General features: G+C 44.4%; 2 protein-coding genes across 9 annotated transcripts in view; one reads left to right on the top strand and one right to left on the bottom strand.

The window, feature by feature from the left end:
- The window catches only part of DNM2 (dynamin 2), a 79,215-nt gene extending 74,900 nt beyond the window's left edge, over positions 1–4,315 (bottom strand). For 4 of the 8 annotated variants that reach the window (XM_044669984.1, XM_044670002.1, XM_044670011.1 and 1 more), the window contains exon 1: positions 3,997–4,313. In XM_044669984.1, coding sequence (XP_044525919.1) covers positions 3,997–4,157 — 161 coding nt within the window. In that variant the 5' untranslated portion in view covers positions 4,158–4,313. Of the gene's footprint in view, positions 1–3,996 lie in introns of all 8 variants that reach the window. The other 4 variants (XM_044669993.1, XM_044670018.1, XM_044670026.1 and 1 more) reach the window with 2 other exon arrangements.
- A 1,691-nt stretch (positions 4,316–6,006) lies between these two features.
- QTRT1 (queuine tRNA-ribosyltransferase catalytic subunit 1) lies at positions 6,007–17,400 on the top strand. Its single transcript, XM_044658401.1, has 10 exons — positions 6,007–6,306; positions 6,699–6,767; positions 7,239–7,377; positions 8,308–8,386; positions 14,255–14,370; positions 14,562–14,700; positions 14,985–15,060; positions 15,163–15,272; positions 15,362–15,449; positions 16,326–17,400. Exons 1-10 carry the CDS (start codon positions 6,007–6,009, stop codon positions 16,476–16,478), a joined length of 1,269 nt encoding a protein of 422 aa, XP_044514336.1. The 3' UTR covers positions 16,479–17,400.
- Positions 17,401–17,958: the final 558 nt, after the last annotated feature.

Raw genomic sequence — 17,958 nt, 5'->3', positions numbered from 1 at the left:
GGGATTTTCTTAAAGTATAGTCTGATCATGGCCCTGCCCTCCCCAAACCTTAGGGTCCTGTTGGCAAACCTATGGCACATGTGCCGGAGGGGATTGCTCCCTTCCCCATCTCCCAGTGGGAAACACCCCTCTCCCCTACCCAGCAGCCCAATAGGAGCATTTCCTCTCTACCCTGTCTGGGGTAGGGGGGCAGCTCACATGCCGCATGATATTCTCCAGTCTAACCCTATCATTTTCAGTTGAGGAAAACAAAGGAGTGCAAAACAGGCTTAGTGACTTGCTAAAGTAACCTAGCTGGTTAGCAGTAAAGTTGAGAGGAAACCTAGGCCTCCATATTCATCTCAATGCTCTTTGTCCTACAGAACAACATCTCACAGAAAACATTCATGGGAACACTTTCAATAGAAAAAAGTTCATTCCCATTTGGGACTAAATCAAATAAGAAATGGTGAGTGCATGAGAGGTATCAACAAAATGTTATGTGAGACCCAAGGGGTGGTGGGAGTGTGTGAAATCAGGAAAGGATTCCTGGAACAACATTTGACCTGGATGAGAGAGAATTCCAAGGGAGCAGGGCAAGGAAGGGAATTCTGGGCTCAAATGAGATTGAATTTGATTTAGCTGCACAGCAGTTAGGGAACCTTGATTCAAATCCCACCTGATCCTGTATGACCTTGGTCAAGTGATTTGACATTCCTAGGCTTCAGTCTCCTTACCCATACAACAAGGGGGCCAGACTAGATGATCTCCAAGGTTCTTTTCAGCTTAGTTCCCATGATAGTTTACAAAGAGAGTAAGTAGCATGAGTTAAGGTTGAAAAGGACAACAGCTACTGAAGACCTTGAATGTTAGACTACTACAGAATGTGAACTCTACCCTGTAGATCATAGGGAACTAATGAAGGCTTTGGGGCAAAGGTAATGATATACATAATGACAAGTTTGATAAAGCATGTAAATAGTGAATAGTAAAAGGAAAAGATAGAAGTAGGAAGATCTATTGAAAGGCTACTAAGACAGAACCAGGAAGGTAGTAACAAATGAAATATAGGTAGCTAGGTGTCCTCAAGTGGATAGAGTGCTGGGGCTGAAGTCAGGAAGAGGCATTTTCCTGAGTTCAAATGTGGCCATAGTCAGTCACTTAACCTTGTTTGCCTCAGTTTCCTCTTCTAAAAAAAAAAAAACTGTAGAAGGAAATTGCAAATTATTTTACTATCCTTGCCAAGAAAAACTCAAATGGGGTCACAGATGAGTTGGAGCTAAATGAAATGACTGAACAACAATTGAATGAAAGCTTGTATTTGGACAATACTTTTGGAAATAGATGATAATGATGAGACTGTTTATAGGATTTGATATGAAGATAACCAAAATGAAGAGCTTAGCCATTTGGCTTTCATAATGAAGAAATAAAATGAGAACTGTGTAATTAATGCATTCACTCCAAACATGGCAAGGAGGCCTCAAGGGAGGCAGGGCTGAGTGGCAGGAAGTGAATACAGACCCAGTTTGGGTGGGGAGGGGGAGAGATGGAAAATGAACCTCTTTTATCAGTACTAAATACCACCCCTCCCATCTAGTGAAGAAATCTGAAAACCACCCAAGTCAATTCATTCATAGCCTGTCACAGTCACTCTCCTGTCACCAAACTCAAAAATATACACACCAAGCTAAATGGAATGTCTCTATGCCAAGGCCAAAAGAAATTGCAGAAGAAAATTCACCACCTATAAGCAACTGCCTGTCTGCACAGGATTTTTATAAGACTGACTAGCTTGGTTAGCATATATTCGAAATTAATTTTTTTCCTCAATATTATTTGTCTGCTAGTGTAGAGTACTTGCGAATTTTTTAAATTTTAACTGTTTTCAAACCAGAATCAATTTTATTATTTATCATTCCAAGGAAGAAAGGCAGTAGAACTAAATGAATGCATTTAATAGCCAAGAGATAGTACAGAGCATAATGAAAAGAGCCTGTGACCCAAGACTGCAGACATTGAGGTTCAAATACTACCTTATTTATTAGGTACAACTCAGTGGTCTAGTCACTTAACCTTTTGGGCCTGTTTCCTCTAACTTTTTAACATACTGTCTGTAGTATATCCTTGAACACAGTTATATATCAATGGGCCTGGAGTCAGGAAGACCGGATTTCAAATTTAGCCTCAGACACTTCCTACCTGTGTGATCCTGGGCAAGTCACTTAACTTCTGTTTACCTTAATCCAGTGGAGAAGAAAATGGCAAACCTCTCCAGTATCTTTGCCAAAAAAATCCCATGGTGGGGCAGCTGGGTAGCTCAGTGGATTGAGAGTCAGGCCTAGAGACAGGAGGTCCTGGGTTCAAATCTGACCTCAGACACTTCCCAGCTGTGTGACCCTGGGCAAGTCACTTGACCCCCACAGCCTACCCTTACCACTCTTCTGCTTTGGAGCCAATACACAGTATTCACTCCAAGACATAAGGTAAGGGTTAAAAAAAAAAAAATCCCATGGTCTGCAGTGGTGGGCTATGTTCCAGGGAATCACAAAGAGTTGGATCCTACTGAATAACAATATATACTTCAAATGCTGATTTGAGGATCAAATGAAATGGTGGATAAAACATTTTGTAAATCTTATATCATCAAAAAGAACAAGATTTTACCAAATGTCAAACTGTCAGACAGAAAAGGTTTACAACAATAAAATCAAAATGCTTTGAATAAATCTAAAGGTAAAATATCAACTATTTAACTTGGGTTTCTGTACCATTGGCACAGCTATTACTTTCTCTGTAAACTTAACCGTGTAGAAACAGAGTGGGTCCTCAGGAAGATGCTGGCCACAGTGAGATCGGATGCATCAGTAAGTACAGATGTAGGGAGACTACACATAAGACCAGTTAGGCAGTCTTCCCAGAATAGGGAAGTTAAACATCTGACTTCAAGAGCCCTTCTTGGAAAAAAAAAAAAAAAAAAAAAAAAAAAAGACATGCGGCTCTAGCTTCCCTTAGACAAGGAAAAGGAAGGATTGGGGGCAGGGGGAAGCAGCTCTCCACTAGGAGAGTCCACTTTGAATCCAGGCCCTAGACCCAATAAACTTATCTTTTAAAGTTTTCCGGAGAACCTATGCTCTTCAATATTTTTGGGCAACTGAGGAGGGCGAGATGGTCATGGATCTGGAGTTGTCATCTCTATAGATCCGTTATGAATCCCTGGAACCAGTCTCTCAGCACTATTCTTCCATCGACAGCTCAAATTCCAGGAGCCAAGATAACTAGAACCGCAGCAGTTAACTAATCCAGGCCGGCAGTCGGCAGAGAAAAAAAAACAACCAAGAGCTCTAGCCAAACCTACGGGGATAATGGCAACAAAGGCACTAGAAGGGTTTTTTTGTTTGTTTTTCTCAGGGGCTTCAGCAGGGCTGGGCAATCCCTCCACCCAGCACAAACACACACTGATAAAACTAGGGGAGATAACTGTGACCTTGGTATGTCACTTAACCGCCCTGAGCCTCAGTTTCTTCATCTGTAAATTGAAGAGATTGACCTAGATGCCCTCCAGCTCTCTATCAATGGAGGCCTGTTCTCCACTCTACCAACCCCTCAAAGGCGGACACCAAGTAGCTCCGGACAGGGCGGACTGTCAGACGCCTGTCGGACACCTGCCGGTCGGACACAGGGTCCTCCTCAGGGGGGAGGAGTGGGCGACGCTCGCAGCCAGTCAAAGGACGGAGGCCGCGCGGGGTCCAAGTGACCCCCGGATGACCCTTCCCCGCCCCCCGGGTGAGGGGGCCTAGGCCGGAGCCCATCCCTTTGCCCCCTTTACGCCGTCCACGCGCGCTCGCCAGCGGAGCTCTTCCACCCGCAGCTCTGCCCGCTGCTTACGCAAGCGGCGCAGCCGGGCGCGTCCAGGGCCCATTCCTCAAGCCGCCTGCGCCCGGGCGGAGCGAGCAGGGCCCGCGGGGAGGGGGAGCGCCCATCTTCCGCCGCCGGCGCAGCCCGCCCTCGACTCACCGGCCTACGAAGTTCTCGAGCACTGAGCTCTTGCCGGCGCTCTGGCCCCCCACCACGGCGATCTGCGGCAGGTCCAGGTGGCAGCTCTGTCCGATGGAGCTGAACGCGTCCTGCAGCTTGTTGACCAGCGGGATCAGTTCCTCCATCCCCCGGTTCCCCATGGTGACGGCGGCGGCGGCGACTCCCCCCTCGCGGCCCGCGAGCTTGCCCCAGCCTTCCAACGACCCTGTCCCGCGCGCCGGCGGTTGCTCCCCCGGGACTCAGCCCAACTCCCGACTCCAAACTTCGTCTCACAGTCGCCGCCTCATCCGGTTCTCAGGCGACACCCGACCCGAGCGACCTCCCGCCCCATACGCACACGGGGCTGGCCTTCCCAGTTAATGCTTCGCCCACAAACCCTACAGACCTCTGACTACTGGCCACCAGCCCTGTCACTCTGGGTCAGAATCCAATGGAAGGAGAGGTATGGGGCTTACCGATGATGGTTAAGGGAGAAAATGTCCTAACCCCTTTTTCTTTTCTCGAGTATTCATTGGATAAAGGAACTGTCACTATTCTCTAGACCCATTGGATTGAAGAACCTGGTTGTCAATGTCGGGGGCGGTGTTTCGGGAAATAGCAGGTAAGTTCCGCCTATTTTAGTCTTAACTTCGCGTTTTCATTGATACGATTAACTGCCTGTCGGTTTAGCAAACCAGTAAGATTAGTGGACTTCACTCACAAAGTCAAATGTGATTGGCAAATAAACATTTACACAGTAGCCCGATTCTTTAAGTTAACTCCATTGGCCAAAATAACTGTCATTCTATTAGTTAACTAGAGCAAGAAATGGGGCGGTGTTTCTAGTATTAATATTGGCAGGGATTGAGAAACACATCTGTCGATCAATTTAGCTCTTTGTTCTTATTTGTTAACGTTTAATTAAGGTCTCGAAATCACTTCTTGATTAGGACTCCCTCAGAAAATGTGCGTCCCCTGCTGGGGAGAATCAAAATTTACGATGCTTATTTAGTAATTCACAGAATCTCAGAATCTCTAAATTGGAATGGATATACATACCTGAACTGAACAAGGATCCCTGAGCTTTGAAAGATGGTCATTTCCCACCTACCTGCACTGCTTTGGACATCATGACCCCAGCAACTTTATGATCCTTCAAGATCCTTTAAGCCTTGGTACTCACCCCTTTGCATCTGGGACTCTTCCCCTCCCCCAGTAGGGGATGCGGTGGAGAGGTCTTCCCCAAACCTCTATTTAAAGAAGACTCCCAGTCAAGACTCTCAGTTTAGTCATCTCCTAATTTCCCATTCAGCTTCCTTCCTTTGGACTTCAAGGCCCCTTCATCTGGTACTTTTCCTTCCACAATTCCACCCCCCCCCCCATCCCCTTTTCACTTTTCGTGTTTTCCCCCCACTAGCTTTCTTTTTTGTATTTGCATGCTTAGCACATTGCTTGGCACACAGTTGACTTTTAAAAAATATTTATCTCAACTGATTGGTTATCCAGCCTTTTGTTAAGAGCAGCAGTGAAAAGGAACTCATGAGTTCCCAAGACAGTCTGTTGTTCAATTTTAGTAAAATATTTGTAATCAGGACGTGCATACTAGAAATACATCTATGGGTGCCTTTTACTTAAGGATCCTCTGACTCAGGGCTTCAAATGAACATACTTTTCACATTGGCCTGTCGATTTTTTCTAAGTAGGCCTTCCTAGAATAGCTTGCAGAAAACTACAATTCCCGGCACAGCGCACCTAGTGGCAGCTTCCTCATTTGACCCAGGATAGGATTCGTCGGAAAGGCGGAGTAAGAAAAAAAATTATGGCCGCGTAATTTCCGGAATTCAAACACTGATGTTCCAATCAGTTTACATATATTAATTTGGTAGACTCTAGTTCTGGGGCCTCAAAAAAAAAAAAATTAAGGGCCTATCTAGGAAACCTCGGAAGCCCGTTGCTATGGTTCCGAGACGCCTTCCGCCTGCTGCTCAGACCATGTGACCAAGTAGCAATATGGCGGCGCCCAAGGATCCCTTGTCCATGAGGTGTCCTGAATCAATGGCAGCAATAGCGGCTTCCGCAAGCGGTCTGGGGACTCGGGCCCCAGCAGCCCTGACCCTACGGGTGGTGGCCGAGTGCAGCCGCAGTAAAGCTCGGGCATGCGAGCTGCACTTGCCACACGGCACGGTGGCTACGCCGGTATTCATGCCCGTGGGGACGCAAGGGACCATGAAGGGAGTTACCGCGGCACAGCTGGACAATCTGGGCTGCCGCATCTGTTTGGGCAACACTTATCACCTAGGCATGAGGCCGGTGCGTGCGGGGCTGAGAGAGACACCTGGTGAATGCGTTGGAGGCGCCAACGGGTGGGCAGGCCTTGGGGAGAAGGGAGCAGGCGTCTTCAAACCTGGGACCCCCTAGGAGGCGGCGTGGAAGAGTGGCAGCAGAGGCTGCGAGTTGGCTGGGGCTTCGGAGGGCACTGCCCCTTGAGAGCCTGAGTTCAAATTTTGATGCTGGCATTACTGCGTGACTCTGGGCATATCACTTAACCTCAATTTCCTAGTTCTTACTGTTCTACCATGGAACTGATACTTAGTATCGATTCTAGCATGGAAAGTAAGGGCTTAAAAAAACAAACGAGTACAGCAGTTTCTACGATAGCCTCTCTTCTAGTTCATTTGTTGTGACTGAATTTTTCTCCTCAGGGTCCTGAACTCATACAGAAGGCAAGTGGACTTCATGGCTTTATGAACTGGAACAGAAACCTGCTCACGGTAGGTTGGGTGATTGAGGAAAGGGGCATTGGGAAAAGTAGTATACTTTAAAAAAAATGAACAGGGTTGGCCCCCTAAGAATTTAAGAGTGAGGAAGCCTGGCAGGGCTCCTAGTTCCCTATTTGAGCCTCAGGTTCTTTAAAAATAATCTTTGAATTATCTGCCTCACTGGGTTTTCTTGGAGAAATCACTTTGCAAACTTAAAGGCACTCTAGAAAGAAATATGAACTGCTATTATTACTGTTATTCCAGAGTCTGAACACAGTGTAATGGAAGGAGCTCAGGACTGAGGGTTAGATAATCTTCAAACCAGCTTTCTGTTACTCAGTTTCCTTTCCTGAAAAATGAGGGCATTGGAGTCCATTACCTTAAGTTACTTAACTCTAAATAAATCTGTCAACTTATTTTCTCAATGGGAGAGTAGAAGTTCCTTATTGAAGACCTGAGGTCAATTAGGAGTATTATCCACAGGACAGTGGTGGCTTCCAAATGGTGTCTCTGCTGGCTTTGTCTGAAGTGACAGAGGAAGGAGTGAGATTCCGTTCCCCATATGATGGTGCTGAGATCCTGCTGAGCCCGGAGAAGTCTGTGGAGATTCAGAATGCCCTGGGTGAGCCCTGGTTTATAAAGAGGAGCTAGAGGCTAGGACTGCTGGCCTTTCTCCCCAGGAAGCTGACATGGAAGTGGGGGGAGGAGGGGTAAGGGGCAGGAGGTGGTTTGTAATGGGAAGAATAGCCTTAGAACTGGATACCCTAGTTCAAATCTCAGTTCTGATTATTTCCTAGTTGTATGAGTCTTGTCAAGTCTCTAATCTTTCTGGGTTAGTTGATCCTTAAAATGGGGAGCACAACTCTTTTTCATTTCAAGGTTAAGTGCTTGATGAGTCTTCAAGTTAGGGGACAATGTGTAAAGGACAGGCCTGGAGTCAGCAAGAACTGAGTTTAAATCCCAGCTCAGACACTTACTTGTACTCTTCACTTAACTTCTGTTTGCATCACTTGCCTCAATAGTATAATGGTATAATAATAGCACCTACAGTGAAGGTTTGTTGTGATGATCAAATGAGATAAGTGCCTGGGACAAAGTGGATACTATTTAAATGCTTATTCCACCTCCCCTAAATTCCCAATGTAAATGTGAGTCACTTATTTGTAAGACACTCAAAAGACATTTATTAATCACAGGGCCAAGCCTTGGGAACATAAGGACAGAAAAACTGACACAATCCCTGCTTTGGATATGGATGTGTAAAAAAAGTTACACATAATGCAATGTAGGATGACAAAGTAGCCTAGGAAAATATTAGAAGGGTAAAAAACACGTTCAGGGGAGAGCACAGACTAAAGAGGTCATCAGAAAACAGGTTTATTATTTGTTTTTCTCCTTTTTGTTTCTGCAGGAATAGTTGATTTCTGAGTCCTTTCTCTAGATCTCATCATGTTCTAAAAGGAGGGCTATCCTGATTGTACCCTCTCCCAGTCATTCCCCCCCAGTTTGAGATTCTCTGACCTTCCTTCTCCCCACTTCTTCCCTCCCCCAGGCTCAGACATCATGATGCAGCTGGATGATGTGGTCAGCAGCACTTGGACAGGCTCCCGAGTAGAAGAGGCCATGCACAGGTCAGGAGGGGACCCAGCAGGGGTGCATAAGGAGAAACTGGGGCGTTGCCTTTTGTTCCACTCACTGGGGGTACTTGTTTCAAAATAACTTACTGCCTTTGTAATTCTGAGCAAATAAACCCTTACTTTCTGTTGTGTAAGTGGAAATTTTTATATCCTTTAGACTTCATCTCCCAGAATTCTTACCTTCCCCCAAACTTCCCTTTTCCTTTCTGTTTACGTGAGTCTTTTATGTGATTGTATATAAGTTTTGGGTTAATACCCTCTTGCTCTCTCTTCCATGTGAGTGGTGAGTGCTCTCTGTGTTCTCTAGCTCTCTAGTTAAATATTAATAAATCTTTATAAATATTATTCTTTGGAGATATTAAGTATTAATTTTAAAATCTACATTGTTCTAGTAACAACTGTAAGATAGATAGAAGGGCTAGGGCTAGGCAAATAGAGTCAAGTGATTTGCCTAGGGCCGTGTTGGTGAACCAATGGCATGAGTGCTGAACTGGGCCTCTCCACACACCTGAGGACATTTCTCACATCATCCCACCCTCTTCCCAGCAGCCCAATGAGAGCTCTTCCTCCCACCCCTATCTGGGGAAAGGCAGGGGGCTCACATGCAGCCTGAGAGTTGTAGTTTGGGCACTTGGTCTCTAAAAGGTTCGACTTCACTGGCCTAGGGTCACACAGCTAGGAAGTGTCTAAGACCAGATTTGAACCCAGATTTTCCTAACATAAGGCTTGCTGCTCAATCCACTGAGTAACCTATCTGCCCCTAAATCACTTCCTTCTTTAGACCTTTGTTTTTTCCTCTGTGAAGTGAGGATTTGAACTACTTAATCTCCCTTAGAATTCTAAATCCTGGGGCTCCTCTTTCTCAAAATTTCCTTTTATTCACTTTATAGATTTTATAATATGCTTATATATGGCTCTATCCTGTTCCTCCTCATCCCCTGTCCCCCAATTAGAACATAAATTCCTTGAGGGCAGGGGCTGTTTTTCACTTTTGTCTCAGGGGCTAACCACAGTACCTAGCACATATTAAGAACAGGAAAAAATGTTTGTTGACTAATAGGTTTTTTTTTTTTAAACCCTTATCTTCCACCTTAGAATCTAAGGCAGAAGAGCGATAAGGGCTAGGCAATGTGGGTTAAGTGACTTGCCCAGGGTCATGGCAGCTAGGAAGTGTCTGAGGCCAGATTTGAACCTAGGACCTCCCATCTTTGGGGCTGACTCTATCCACTGAGCTACCCAGCTGGCCTCCCAGTAGATTTTTTAAAATCCCACATTCCTTCATGGTCTTCTCAGTCATGGAAGTTTTTCTTATACCTCTCTAATGCAGAGGCAGCTGTTGAAAATTAAATAAGCAGGGCAGTAAGTGGATAGATCACCAGACTTGGAGTTGGAAATTCAAATCTGGCCTCAGATACTTCCTAGCTGTGTGACCCTGGGCAAGTCACTTAATACTGTTTGCCTAGCCCAGTGATAGGCAAACTTTTTAAAAAAGGGGTCAAAGGAAAGGAAATGCTCATCTGCCAGTCTGTTTTTAAGGCAACTTTTTCAAAGTTTCATTGTATTGTATCCTACTCATTGTATTTGTCAGATTAGGAATAATGTCCCATGGCTAGCTGGGGGCTGCATCTGGCATGCTGGCCATAGTTTGCCCATCATTGGCCTAGCCCTTTCCTTTCTGATTTATTGTTACTAAGATAAAAAGTAAGGGTGTTTTTTTTTTAAAAGAAAGAAAATTAAACAAGCAAAGGCTGATCAATATTGGTGGAAAGAGTTGTTTCATTGGGAATTCTCTATACCAATGAAATCACAGGTCTGAGCCAAAAAATTTACATATTATGTCTGCCTAGAGGTGGCCTGCTTAAAAGACAATTTGAAGAGGAAGAGAACATTAATACATGGGAAGGGGCTTCATGTTGATCCTTGAAGGAAGGAAGGAAGGCTCTCTAAGAAGATAAAGGAAGTAGAAAGCCCATGTCAGCCACAGGGGAATAGATAACTTGTGTGAGTAGGTAGAGATGGAATGTCAATTTTAGGAGCAGTTAGTGGGCCAACCTGATTATACTGCAGAGTCTGTGAAGAGTAGTGATAAGTTTGGAAGGATAGATAGAAGCCAGATTATGGAGTTTTTTTGAATTCCAGAATGGGCAATGGGGAGTCAGTGAGGCCCTTTTCTTCCTTCCTTCCTCCCTCCCTCCCTCCCTCTATCCATCTCTCCCTTCAGCAGTGTCAGACCTATGCTTTAGGAAAATTATTTTGGCAACAATGTGGAAAATGGATTAAATAGGAAAGAGCTTGGAAGCAGACCAGCTAATTGGGAGGTTATTATAATTTGGGCAAGTTATGATAAGGGCATAAATGAAGTTAGAGGCTCTGTGAATGTATAGAATGGGAAAGTTGTGAGAGATGTTGCAAAAGAAGACTTCATAACTGCTTGGATATTAAAGGGCCAGGAAGAGGAAGGAGTCAAGGATGTCTTTGAGATTTTGAGCCTAGAAAAAGGATGATAGAATAGAAATAGGGAAATTTGTAATGAGGAGGAGGGAGATAATAAGATGAGTTAATATCTTGACATGTTGAATTTTAAATACTGATGGCAGCTGACAGGTAGGGACTAGAGTTGAGGAGAGTGATGAGGTCTGACTATGGAGATTTGAGGCTTGTGTATGAAGATGATAGTTTCTTTATCAAATAACAGAAAATGCCAGAAACACAGAACCTTTAAGAAATGGATAACAAGAAAGATGAGAGCTCAGGGCAGAACCTTGGGAACCAGCCATCTTTTGGGGATAATTACTTAGCAAAGGACACTAAGAAGGAGGAGTGAGTGAGATCCCAGATGCCAGTGGAGAAGAGATTATTCAGGAAGGAGGGAGGGAGGAGTAAAGGATGTGAGAAATTAAGGCGATATCAAGAAAAGATCAGCTTTACCTGGCCTTTGGCTATGGAAGAGAACTATAGGACAATGTTTGAGGGAGTGGTTGGGCTCAATTTAAAATTTTTTTTATCTTAAAATTTTTATTTTATTTATTTATTATTTATTTATTTTTTAAACCCTTAACTTCTGTGTATTGGCTTCTAGGTGGAAGAGTGGTAAGGGTAGGCAATGGGGGTCAAGTGACTTGCCCAGGGTCACACAGCTGGGAAGTGGCTGAGGCTGGGTTTGAACCCAGGACCTCCTGTCTCTAGGCCTGACTCAATCCACTGAGCTACCCAGCTGCCCCCTAAAATTTTTATTTTGAACTTAATAAACACCAAGTAAAATGAGTATTTTCATATATAGTATAACAGAAAAGGGAGCTTATAGGTGAACTTGCAGATCTCTATTATGAAAGCTTGCTTTTCTTTTTAAGTATATAATGAATTGTAGTTTTCAGAGCTTTTCTGTGTTTCTGGCATTTTCTGTTATTTGATAAAGATTTCATGAAAGATAGGGAGACTTGAGCTGGCACTAGCAAAAAAAGGTTCATTAAAAATGAGAGGGACTGGTTGAAAGAATGAGCTCTTAGAGGACAGGATTGGAAGTAAAAGTCTTGAAAAAATAAAAATCTTTGAGAAAGAAATGGCCCCACTTCTTCCTTGGAGGAGGGAAAAAGTTTGCTTTATATATATATTTTTATACTATATTCACTTTATCTACCCTGGTATGATGTAAACTCCTTGAAGACAGGGACTATTTCTTTTTTTTCCCCCTTGATATTTCCTGGGCCTAACATGTGGAACATTATATGCTTAATTTTTTTTTCTTTTGTGGAAGGATAGTATTGATTCTAAGATGGAAAATAAGGGTTTAAAAAAATTAATATTGTGATTGGTTCCAAGGCAGAAGAGCAGTAACAACTAGGCAATGAGGATTAAGTGACTTAACAATGGTCATAGCTAGGAAATGTCTGAGGCCATATTTGAATCCAGGACCTCCCGTCTTTAGGCCTGACTCTCAATGAGCCACCTAGCTCTCTCTGCTCTCTTGATTCTTCTCATCCCTATCTGACTACTTCTCAGTTTTGGCTGGATTCATTCAGGTTATGCCTGTTAACTGTGGGCATCCCCTGAGGCTCTTCTTGGGTTCTCTTCATTTTTCTTTCTACACTCTCTTACTTGGTGGTCTCATCAGTTACTATGGGTTTTTAGTTTTCATTGCCCTACAGATGATTTCCAGGTTTATATCTGGTGCCAGTCATTTTCCTGAGCTTCAGTCCTCCACTGTGAATTGCCTGTTAGATCTTTCAATGTCCTGGAAGTATCTTAACCTCATTATGTTCAAAACAGAACTTACTGTTCTTCCTAGACCTGTCCCTTTTATTTTTTTAAAAATTAAATTAAATTAAAAATTTTAATTTTAGTAACAAATTTCCACATAAGTTTTCCAAAGTTATATGATCCAAATTGTCTCCCCCTTCTTTTCTTCCCCCCTCCCAGAGCTGGCAAGCAATTCAATCTAGGTTATACATGTTTTATCATGCAAAACATTTCCATATTATTCATTTTTGTAAGTGAATAATCTTATAAAACCCAAACTCCAAAACTTATACTCAAATAAACAAGTGATAAATCATATGCTTTCATCTGCATTCCTATTCCAATTCTTTTTCTGGAGGTGGATAGCATTCTTTTTTATAAGTCCCTCAGAATTGTCCTGAATCGTTATTTTGCTGAGAGCAGCCAGTTCAGCCACATTTGATTGTTCCACAGTACTGCTGTTACTATGTATAATGTTCTCCTGGTCCTGCTTATTTCATTCTGCATCAGTTCACATAGATCTTTATTGCTCTTTCTGAAATCATCTGGTTCATCATTCCTTATAACACAATATTATTCCATCACCATCATATACCACGATTTGTTTAGCCATTCCCCAATTGATGGACATCCCTTTAGTTTCCAATCCTTTGCCACCACAAAAAGAGTAACTATACATATTTTTGAACAAGTAGGTCTAGACATGCCCCCCTAATGAACATCACTATGACTGTCAAGGGCACCACCATCTTTCCATTTCTGTCAGTTGGCAAACTTGGTGCCTTCTTTCATTCTTCCTCAGTCTACACATCCAACCAGTTGCTAAATCTTGTTTCAATCTCTACAACTTCTCTCCCATAATATATCCCCTTCTTTTATCTCCCACAGACACCACCCTTACTTCAGGCCTCATTATGTCTTGCCTGGACTGTCACAAGAGCCTTCTAATCCATCTTTCTGCCTTAGGTCCATCCATGCGGTTGTCGAGGTGATTTTCCAAAGGGCAGTTCTGGCTGTGTCACCCTTCTTAACTCAATAAGTCTCTTTCTGGCATTTAAAAACCTTCACAAACTGGCTTCTTTCTACTTATCTGGTTTTCCTATACTTTACTTTTCTCTGTGAATTTTATAGCTTCGATATACTGGCTTCCTTGCCGACTCCATCTCTCAAATTAATGCTTTTGCTCTGGCTGTCCCCATACCTGGAATGGTCTCCTTCCTCTTGTTCCTTAGAATCTCTGCTTTCTTTCATGGCTTGTCTCAAGTGACCTCTTCTTGAAGTCTTTGCCTGGCCCCTCTGGCTGTTAGTGTTCTCTCTCCCAAAGCTACCTTGAATTCTTTTTGGATGTGCTCTACATATACTTCTATACATTCTATTTTCCCTATTAGAATATAAGCTCCCACAAGGAGGGGATATTTTTGCATTTGTCTTTGTAATCCAGCGTAGTATCTGGTACATAGTAAGCAGTGCTGGTTGGTTGACTTCATATAGCTGATGCTTAATAAGTGTTTGTTGAATGACTAGCAGCAGAGCCGTCACTTGTACCCCTCTCCTGATAGAGGGTTCTTGGCATCTGCCCAGGGCCCCTGAAGGTTGAGGAGGCTATAAACAGAGTGGCCATTGCAGGTCCATCCGCTGGCTAGACCGGTGCATCTTGGCCAATCAACGACCTGACCAGCAAAATCTTTTTGCCATCATCCAGGGTGGCCTGGATCCTGCTTTGCGGAGCAAGTGCCTTGAAGGTGAGTTGCTCTGTAGTCCTGGGCAGGTATACAGTGAGGTATGTGGGACAAGGCTTCTTTCCCAGCTCATGAGGAGCTTGTGTTTCCCTAGGACAGGTAGCAGGGAATGGAATAAAGCAGGGGCTCCACTTGTCTTTCCAAGGGAACTGGAGGGCCTGACTTGGCCTTTGTTCTGTTTCCCCTCCTCCCAGAGATGACCAAGAGGAATGTGCCAGGCTTTGCCATTGGGGGACTGAGTGGGGGTGAGAGTAAGGACCAGTTCTGGAAGATGGTGACACTGAGCACAGACCGGCTGCCTCGAGAGAAGCCACGTTATCTTATGGGTGTTGGGTAAGTAGGTGTCTGGTGAAGCAGACATAGAGGCCTCAGAGGGAGGCACAGCCCCTATCTTTAGAGGGATATCCCCATCCTCATCTCCAGAGCAGAACTAGGATTGGGAGCAGAGCTGACCTGACACATGTGGGAGAGGGAAGGTCCTTGGCTCTTCTCTTTGACATTCTTTCAGGGCAGGGTTTGGGATCGGGAGCAGGGCAGGCATATCTGAGGGGTGGGTGTGGAGGGAAGCGGGGTGTGCTTTTCTTTGATGCCTCTGTCTTGCCCCTGCTCCTCAACAGCTATGCTACTGATCTGGTGGTCTGTGTCGCCCTGGGATGTGACATGTTTGACTGTGTCTTCCCCACACGCACAGCGGTGAGGCCTGGTGGGGTGGACCAAATTGGGTCAGGGATGGCTTTGGAGAGTGGATGAGGGCCAGAACTATCTCCCTTTGCAAATTCCCTTCCTTTCCCATAGCGCTTTGGATCTGCCCTTGTCCCCACGGGGAACCTCCAGCTGAAGAAGAAGCAGTTTGCAAAGGATTTCCGACCCATTGATGAGGCTTGTACCTGCCCTACCTGTCAGAGGTATCTTGGGCTTGGGGTAGGAGGAGGGAGGCTAGGGTCCTCTTAGCAGGTGCTCACGCCCTTCCCCCCAACCCCTCCCTGTCCTTCAGGCACACCCGGGCCTTCCTCCATGTCCTACTGCACAGCAACAACACAGCTGCCTTGCATCATGTCACTGTACACAATATTGCCTACCAGGTATGGGGACTCTGGGATCGTGGGGTCGAAGGGGAAAGGGACTTCAGGCACCTTCTGTTCCAAACCCCCTCATTTTATAGTTGGGGAAACTGAGGTCTAGAGTCACACAACTGGGGAAATCTCTGGGAGTGTGAATTGTGGAGGACAGACATAGGATCAAAGGATTTAGAGTTGGAAGGGAGCTTAAAGGTCCAACCACTCATCATTTTACATTCGGGGAGACAGGCCTAAAGAACCCAAGTGACTTCGTAATAGCTCACATTTCTTCAGAGCTTCAAGGTCTCCAGACAGCTTTCCTTGAAATAATATTGTGAATTAGTCAGTGCAGTCTAATGACGAAAGAGCTCTGAAGCTCAGAAGTGATACCATTCTAGAGTTAAGGGTAAGAGGCAGGATTTGAGCTCAGGTCTCTGGATTAGTAGAAAGATACACTTTCTAGAGGGAGGGAGGGACTCCATGCAGAGTCTTGGTCTAAAGGTCAGAGTGCTGGAAGTGGACTGAGGAGACTTAAATTTGAATCCTGACTTTGTGAACTTGGGCAGGTCCCTTTCTCTGAATTTTGATGTTCTCGTCAGTCAACTGAGTTCATTAGCTCTTAATAGGGTTGCTGGGGGTCTTAAAAGCACCATGTAAATTCCAGCTATTCAAAGATCATAGGCTCCTTAGGCCTAGAGTAGACCTCATAGCCCATTTCTAGTCCCACCCCATTTATAGGTGAAGCAGCTGAAGCTTAAGGACTTATCCAAGGTCACTCGGGAGTAGCATTTAAACCCATGGCTCCAGACTCCAGATCTTCCTTTGTATGGGTTGGAGGCTGATTTGGAAGCTGTGACTGACATCTCTGTTTCCTATCTCCTTCCCCAACACACATACCAGCTGCAGCTGATGAATGCTATCCGGACCAGCATCATGGAGCACCGTTTCCCAGAATTCGTCAGGAACTTTATAAAGACCATGTATGGGGAAGTGAGGCACTGCCCAGCTTGGGCTGTGGAGGCCCTACAGTCAGTGGGCATCTCTTTAAGCTGACCACTATCCAGGGCCCCAAGCAGAGCCTTGCTCCTGGTCTGGGGTAGCTTTGGGGACAGGAGCATTCCCTCTAGGAGTTAAAGCCAGGACTCTGTGTGAAGGAGTCACATGTGTTGGCCCAGGCCCCAGGGTAAAAGACTGAAGTGGCTTTTTAAAAATAATATCTCTGTGTTTGTGTAGGTCTTTTTGTCATCCCCCCAAAGCAGGGGGTAGAGGGTGGGGTGGTGGATGTGGATCTGTCTCTCCCACTCGCATTTATTCTGTAAGAAAACCTTTTTACATGACTACACATATATAACTGATATCAGGTTGCTTACCTTCTCCTTGGATGGGTCTGGAGAAAGAGAATTTTGAAAAAAATAAATGTTCAAGATAAATAAATGGGGAAAAAGAAAAAAAATGCAAGAAAGGAAGAAGGTTCCATGAAGCAAGAACTAGGAGCCTAATGGAGAAAGGAGGAGTTGAAATTAAGGTGAAGGGATTAGCTTTGACAGAGGAGGCAGACATAACTTTGAGACCTGAAGGAACAAGGTGAGGATGGGGCGGAGACAGGTGGAGAGTTCAGGTGCTCACATCTGCTAGCATCAATCCTCATAGGAAGGAAGGAAGAGAAAAAAGTTTTGAATAGCTGTGGGGAATATGACTGGGTTCAAGGAGAGGTGCATGTGAGGTTTTCAGTGTTCATTTCATTTCATATCGAAGGTTCATTTCATCCTGGACAGCATGTTTGAGTACATTCAATGTGACTTTGTGACTTTTCACCAACACTGAGCAATTTAATAGCATGAGTGGAGTTGGATGGATTGTGGGGGGAACCTGGGGCTAGAGATTAGCAGGGTAGGAATAATGATATCTAGCATTTATAAAGCATTTTAAGGTTTGCAAGTGCTTTACAAATAACTCGGTTCATCTTCACAATAACCTCAAGAGGTAGGTGGCATTATCTCCATTTTATAGATGTGGATAGAGAGGTGAAATGATTTGGCTGGAGTCAACACAGTTTGGATGTATAGAAGGCAGAATTCAAACTCACATCTTCATGACTCCAGGCCCAGTGCTCTATCCACTGCAGGTGCCTTCATTATCAGGAGAACGTAAAGGAGACAACAGATTTCATGTCATGAGCATTGGTTGAAGGAACTGAAAAAAAAAAAACTCAAGTTGGATGGGGCTAGGGGCACTGGGGTTCAGCTTGTCTTTATAAAAATGAAAAGTATTTTAAGGGTTGTCATGTAGGAGTAATTAGAATTGTTCTGCTTGTCCTGAGAGGCCAGTAGGACAATGGAGTGAAGGACCCAATGGTGGAAGAGAATGTATCCTTAGATGGTATAATCTTTAAAAGTGTATTAAATATGGCAGTCAAAATTTCAGGCTGCATTTCATGGTATAGTATATGGATTTAGAGAGATGATAATCCTGTCATGATATGTTGCCCTGGTCAGACCATATTTGGGAATAGTGTTCATTGTTGGGCATTGCA

This window comes from Gracilinanus agilis, chromosome 1, assembly GCF_016433145.1.
Source record: "Gracilinanus agilis isolate LMUSP501 chromosome 1, AgileGrace, whole genome shotgun sequence".
Taxonomy (NCBI): domain Eukaryota; kingdom Metazoa; phylum Chordata; class Mammalia; order Didelphimorphia; family Didelphidae; genus Gracilinanus; species Gracilinanus agilis.
This window is presented reverse-complemented; position numbering and strand designations above follow the sequence as displayed.